Source organism: Neolamprologus brichardi, chromosome 3 (genome assembly GCF_056152115.1).
Source record: "Neolamprologus brichardi isolate AB-2024 chromosome 3, ASM5615211v1, whole genome shotgun sequence".
NCBI classification, from domain to species: Eukaryota; Metazoa; Chordata; class Actinopteri; order Cichliformes; family Cichlidae; genus Neolamprologus; species Neolamprologus brichardi.
This window is the reverse complement of record NC_142106.1, coordinates 16928592-16935497: the sequence shown is the minus strand read 5'-3', so window position 1 is coordinate 16935497 and position 6906 is coordinate 16928592. Positions and strand designations below refer to the sequence as shown.

Here is a 6906-nt window from a genome sequence, read left to right as displayed (position 1 = left end):
TTTAATTGATATTAAAATACTTTTAGTGGCAAACAGACACCACTGCTCACGACTGTTAAGCCTTCAGTCTACATCAAGACGACATGGGGATCAGCGCTCTCCGCATCAGACTGTGTGAGTACTTTCTCTAGTTCTACATTATTATAAAATATAGGTTTTTCATTCTGATTAAAAATATGACAGTTTACTTTGTTTTATATTTTAGGTTAGAAAAGTAGGTTACTGTATTTTTGTGGACATATAAGATGTAATAATACTTCTGAACTTTTAGTTCATTTAAAATTTTTACAGTACATGTTTTAGTTAATCTGTACCTCTTTAATCTCTCTTCAGTGATGGCCATCATAATTCATCTGGATGTGCAGGATCAGAAAGTTGGTGAGTACTAACGGTTTGATTTTTTGATATCAACGTTCACATTTTGGATAAATAAGGATTTTAGCAGAAAAACTGAGAGAAAGAACTGTTTCTGTGATTTTTGTTATTGTTTTATTTGTTCACTGATTAAATGCAGTATGGCAGTTTTAGTAGTAAAACCTAGTAAACTGAGTCTTTCTTTTTTCTTTGTTTCAGATGCAGTTTCTCTTCGTGTTGTTCCAAACAAATTGCAGTTCTTTGAATATGAATCAGTAACATTTCACTGTGAAGGAGTCGATTATTGTGAAGTTTTGCATAAATTCAAAGGAAAAATAAAATCGTGTAGTAAAACTAATAAGAGGACACCAACAGGATCATCCTGCTCCATTCAACCTGTTTATGCAGACAACAGTGGAGAGTACTGGTATGAGCTTGAAGGGGGGAGAAGAAGCAACATTATCAGCCTCTCTGTCACTGGTATATTTGAATAAACAAAACTTTTATGACATTCATTTTAATAGAATTTAATTTCATGTATTTAATTATCAAATGCATCTCATTTAGCTGGTCCTGTGATCCTGGAGAGTCCTGCTGTTCCTGCGTTGATGGAAGAAACTGTGACTCTGAGCTGCAGAAACAAAACTCATTCCTCCAACTTTAAGGCTGAGTTCTACAAAAATAGACGTTCCATCCATAAAACCTCCACAGGAAACATGACCATCCAGAGAGTTTCAAAGTCAGATGAAGGACATTACAAGTGTAGCATCTCAGGAGCTGGAGAATCACCAGAGAGCTGGCTGAACGTCACAGGTGAGACACTGAGATGTTTTAAGATAAGATTTAGACATACATGTTATATGAATGACAGTTGATTTGGGGGAGGCTGTTGCTCAGGAGGTAAGAGCAGGTTATCTGCTGATCGGAAGGTTGGTGGTTTCATTCCTCCCTCCCACAGTCTGTTTTTAAGTAGATCTTCAATGCATGCTTCGGAGTGTGAATGGGTGTGAATGTGTGTGTGTAAATTTTTGGAATACTGATAACTTTCCAGCTTCCAAACCTAAATTGCAGATTTCAATAACTAAAACAGGTGTGTGGTGTTTTAGAAGCTTTAATTTCATTGGAAAGATTTTTAATGTCATTATGAAGAAGCAAAAATTAACTTTTGATGGTTTACCGTTCTTGTCTCATTTAAACCTTCCTGTTTTTTTTCTAACCATCATTTAGAGTCTCAAAATAAAAATTCCAAATCTAATCCAGACGAAGAGGCGTGCCATTTTTCCTCTGCTGCCACACGGATCATTTCTACCATTTTAGTTAGTGCCCTGTTGGTGGTAGTGGGACTGTATCACATTTGCAAAGCTTGCTGTAAGAGAGGTAATGAAAATTATTATTATTTCTATTATTATTTTTTTTAAAAACTTTATGCAACTTTTTTAAAAATAAAAGTGAATGTCATAAACTAATTGGCTTGAACTAAAAAAAACATTTATACCTTTTATATGTGTTTAAAAAGCAAATTAAAAATTATTTTGTCATTTATTTCTTTAATCTTCATAGAGGCCGACACAGTGGATGCAGGCAGAGCAACATATGCTGCTGTAAGAGAGACGGAGGGTTCTTTACTCAACAACAGTAGCACAAAATTACTTCTGTCAAAAAGATTTTTTTTTGTTTTCTCTTGTGGTGTTGTGTGTATCTTTGTTAGACGTGTATGTAATATTTATGAATATATAGATGCGAGTGATAATTTGAGCATCCAAAACTTACGCCCCAAATGGAAACCACTTAGATACAATTTTAAACCTCTTCTTTTAGACACGAACTGTGTCTCATACGTCTCGAAATGTGAAGTTCATCTTCAGACATGCATTCTGTTTCAAAATTAACTTTAAATGTAATTGTTTTTTTTAACATAAACATTCAGTGACTAGCATTAGCTGTCTCATAAAGTACACTACTGCAAGAGAAGAAAATGCAAAATAAGAATTTTACCATTTGACAACACAAACAACAAAGTAATATATAATGGAGTAGTATAGTACAAGGCATTAAAACATCTAACAAAAAATGTTCAGAACTGTAAAGTGTAATATCTTGGTTTTGTGCAAAGGCAGGATCAAAACTAGCGCAACTGATATTGTTGTCAAATTATCAGGCAAGCAGCAAAAATTCAATTTGAAAAGGAAGTTTTTAGTCAGCTCAGTGTTCCGTATGCCATCGCCTTACATAATGGGCCCATCTAGGAATGACATCGATTTTCTTTCTAAAATTGAATTTCAGATTTTCCCCAAAATGTTAATGAATACATTAAAAAACAAACAGGGATCATCATCACTAATATTGCTGTGCTTGTTATCCCCACTATCCTGCTTCATTACTGTATTACTATATGAATAATATAGCAACATATTACTATTACTTCCTTACTATATGGAGATGCATTGACCTGTATTTACTAACAATTAGGCCTTGAGGACGCTCAACTACAAGGTAATATTAATTGTGATAAAAAGGCATGCCCATGATAGCATTGAGACATCAGTGTCATGGGTCCATGAGAGATGGACCCAAAATGCAGGCACCGGCTTGATGCGAGTGAGCGTTTATTTACAAAGGTGAGGACACAAACAGAAGTGGGCGTGGCATAAACAGAAACTAAGGGAAACCTGAACTGGAAAAACTAAGGAACAACAAACCAAACTAACAAACCTGAAATGCAGGAGACAGAGAGCAGAGATGCAGGGCAACATGGAGAATGAAATGCATGAATACACAGACGGACTGACATTTGCAAAGGCAAATACACAATATAGACGCAGGTGAACCTACTTGGGCAAAGGACACAGACCTTTAAAGTAAAACAGGAAACCCACAGACTGAACTGACAGACACAGACTCAGCGGCACAAAACAGAGGGAGCACAGAGTAGAGGGACCAGAGTGACATGAGGAGCAGAGGAAACCAAAACCTAAGAACTAGAAACAGAAACCAAACCAAACCAAAATACTAACAAACGTGAACCAAGAAGAAAACCACAGACTAAGAAATATAATACTACAAAATCAAAAACTGGGTCACAGACCTAGGAACATGACAATCAGAAACATAACCAAGTAATTGTTAATGATCTAAAAAAAAAAAAGTGTTTTTTTTATGTAAAATTTCTTGTCTACCAATTTATTTAATTGTAGCATTCGTCCAAGCAGAAGCAGGAACCAGCAGAGCAATGTCTTCAGCAGGTCCACAGCAACCCGTAGCAGTGGAGTCCTTCTATTCTACTAAACAAAAGGTAAAACTATGGACACGGATGCCTTATGTGCTGCATTAAGGCATCCGTTAAGGATTGGTAAAATTGACAACTTCATACATGAAATATTTTCACTAATGTTTCACACTGAACATATTTTTTGGGAACTCCTCAAAGAAGTGAATATTGGTGTGGAATATGCACCATAGTCATTTTTCTATTCTATATTTTGTTATAAGTTGTGTTGCGTTGTGTTGTGTCATGTTGTGCCATGTTGTATGTAGTGCCAACTTGGGACAGTATTCCAGTTTCATTGTACTATTCTACTATGTATGATTGTGCAATGACAATAAAGAGTTTTCTTGTCATCTATCTTACATTTTTTTCTTCTACACTTCTTTTGTGTCTCACAGGTTGCAGAGAGAGAGCTGAAGAAATAATCACATCTGAAGGAGAGTGAAAACAAAAATATAACTCAGTTTTATCACATATTGTTCTAGTAATTAACCAAGTTGTACATTGTCATCTCAGTTTTGTCTACATGTCTATAAATTGTTATATATTTTCTTTTTTCTGTCATTTGCCATTACTGTGTGGTCATAAGTGTATATAAGCCTTTTCTTGAATACAAGCAAAGGTACCAGCTTGATATTTAGAAGTTGAAGTTAAACAAAGTGTTCGATCATTCCATTTTTACACATGTATGTATGAATAAGTATGTATGCTGTTAAAATAAAAGTGCTGGTGCAGCTTTTAAAAGCACCCATTGTGGTCAACTGCTAATGCCAAAGTGTCATATTACTTATTACACAACAGACCCACCGAGGTTGTGGTCAGCAATGAAATATAACTGCCAAGTCTGATACTGAGCACGACTTTAACTGACTTCAAGTTAAAGTCTATTAGACACACCACTTATTTTGTCTGGGTATACACAGACAAAATAAGTGGTGTCTTATTTCATTCTAAAACGTATCTTAAATAAAGCCAAAGAAAATGATCTGAATTTCTACCTTACATTTGTTCATTTGTGAAAAGCATAAATCAGGAGCTCTATATTTGCAATTTTGTGCAAATATAATGTGTCTTCAATTTAAAGATATAATTAATGCATTTATAAATTAATTAATGTGCAATTAATTAAAAAAGCCACATGCTCTACATACATTAATGCAAGTAGGCAAATAGAGTTGATTTTTTTAAGCTTTAATCTCAGCTGTTGGCAGTAGTCGAAAATAAAAATGTCTCTACAGCTAAGGGGTAACTTGTAATTATAACTCTAAAATCGTGCATTTTGAGTTTGTATGTGTTTTTGTCATTTTGTATTATGATTTATGTTTAAATCCACTTTGTTAGTCTTGAGTTTATAGTGCCGAGATTGTTCTGTTTTGCTTTTGATTATTAGATTCCCTCTTGTGTTGTTCTTACTTCCCTCGTGTTTCACTCTGTTCCCCCCTGCTTGTCATGTTTATCTTTGTTTTTGGGTTTATCTACACCTCTGTGCGTGTTCCCGTTACTTCCTGTTTTACTTTGGTAGTGTCTCTGTGTGTCTTTGAATATGGTGTCTGTGTGCACCATGTTTTGGTTTGCTTCTCTTAGTTTGAATGTACCTTGTCTCATGTATTATGATTAGCTTTGCCTTCTCTGCCTCGTGTGTAATTTGCCCCAGCAGTGTTCCCCATGTGTTTCATGTTCCCTCATCATTCCCTGTGTCTTTAAAGCCTTTTGTTTTCTTCTGTCCAGTGTTGAAATCTCTCTCCAGGCTTTGTGAGGCTCTCTGTGAAAAGTCTAATTGATTTTGCTTTCAGGTTTTAGGGATGCAGTTTTTTCTTTACTTGAACATAATCAAGTGAAATATACTGTAAAGATAAAGTAAAAAACAAAAACAAAATTGTTTCAACTGTGAAACATCTTAATAATTACTAATGAAGTTGGTTAGCAGAAGGAAAATGGTGGCCACTTGCAGAACCTGGCAGGATCTTGTTGTTTTTATTTTATTATTTGGTAGAATATTTATCATTTTATATAAATATAACATACAATGTTCATTTCAGCTACCAGTAACAATCAGAATCACAATGTCTTTATTGTCATTGTCACAGGTACAACAAAATTAGAAGTGGTCTCCAACCAGTGCATCATCCATAAAAATAAAAAAATGTCAATACAATCAATAAAATAAAATACTTAAAGTACTAATAAGAATAATCTTACTGTATGCACAAACATTTACATACATTCCCACACACATGCCTCAGTCAGTGCATAGATCATTTCAAGGGTAGCGTGATGGCCATTTTTTGGCAGGCAACAAGGCGGCTGGGAACAGCAAGTGCCAAACTATCTCGAGCCATCAGAGCAGCAAAGCGCACACATTGCAGAAGAATGTACATTAACTTCCAGGACAGCAGTGATACGTGGCACATGTGGCAGCTACAGGAAGACGACACCTGCCTGCAAGGGTGACACTTTCCTACTAGATGTGTTGAACAACTTCAATGCACGGTTTGACGCTCAGAATGACCTTGGTGAGAAGTTCCACCCCGTCTCACAACAACCAGGTTCTGTGTCTGACCTCGGCTAATGTAAGGAAAACTCTTTGTTACCCCACAGAAAGCTGCTGGTCCAGATAACATCCCTGGAAGAGTGTTCAGAGAATGCGCAGACCAGCTGACAGATGTCCTCACTGACATCTTCAGCCTCTCCGTGAACACTGATGTCGTCCCAACATGCCTCATGGTCACCACTATCATTCCTGTACCAAAGAAGTCCTCAGTGTCCTGCCTGAGGCGACTACCATCCTTTGCACTCACACCGATCATGATGAAGTGCTTTGAGAGGCTTATCATGAAGCACATTAAGACCTGGCTGCCACCCACACTGGACCAACTGCAGTTCGCCTATCGCCCAAACCGGTCAGCAGATGATGCCATCGCCACTACCCTACATTTTGCCCTCACCCACTTGGACAATAAAGACACATATGTATGAATGCTGTTCACAGACTTCAATTGAGCACTCAGTGCAATCATTCCTCAGCATCTGATGAGAAAACTGAGCCTGCTGGGCCTGAACACCTCTCTCTACAATTGGATCCCAGACTTTATGACTGAGAGACTTCAGTCCGGATCAGTAACAGCATCTCCAACACCAGAGCACTGAGCACTGGAGCCCCTCAGGTCTGTGTGCTCATCCCACTGCTGTTCACTCTGTTGACTCACAACTGTGCAGCAATGCCCAGTTTGAACCACCTCATTAAGTTTGACACAACTGTGGTGGGTCTCATCAGCAAGGATGATGAG

The 6906-nt window shown here is 37.0% G+C and overlaps 1 protein-coding gene and 1 pseudogene across 1 annotated transcript; both read left to right on the top strand.

Annotated features, from left to right (window-relative positions):
• Positions 1-335: 335 nt before the first annotated feature.
• LOC148103659 (uncharacterized) lies at positions 336-4044 on the top strand. Its single transcript, XM_087838175.1, has 7 exons — positions 336-378; positions 574-834; positions 922-1167; positions 1615-1731; positions 1915-1989; positions 3549-3646; positions 4018-4044. Exons 1-7 carry the CDS (start codon positions 336-338, stop codon positions 4042-4044), a joined length of 867 nt encoding a protein of 288 aa, XP_087694301.1.
• Positions 4045-5986: 1942 nt separating this feature from the next.
• On the top strand, positions 5987-6650 carry LOC148103658 (uncharacterized; annotated as a pseudogene).
• Positions 6651-6906: the final 256 nt, after the last annotated feature.

What these genes read in the sequence shown, in the direction of transcription:
- LOC148103659 (XM_087838175.1), top strand. Translation starts at nt 336, where the DNA reads ATGGCCATCATAATTCATCTGGATGTGCAGGATCAGAAAGTTG. An exon ending in CAAAGCTTGCTGTAAGAGAG is followed by an intron (nt 1,732 to 1,914) that starts GTAATGAAAATT and finishes TAATCTTCATAG; the next exon opens with AGGCCGACACAGTGGATGCA. An exon ending in TCTATTCTACTAAACAAAAG is followed by an intron (nt 3,647 to 4,017) that starts GTAAAACTATGG and finishes TGTGTCTCACAG; the next exon opens with GTTGCAGAGAGAGAGCTGAA.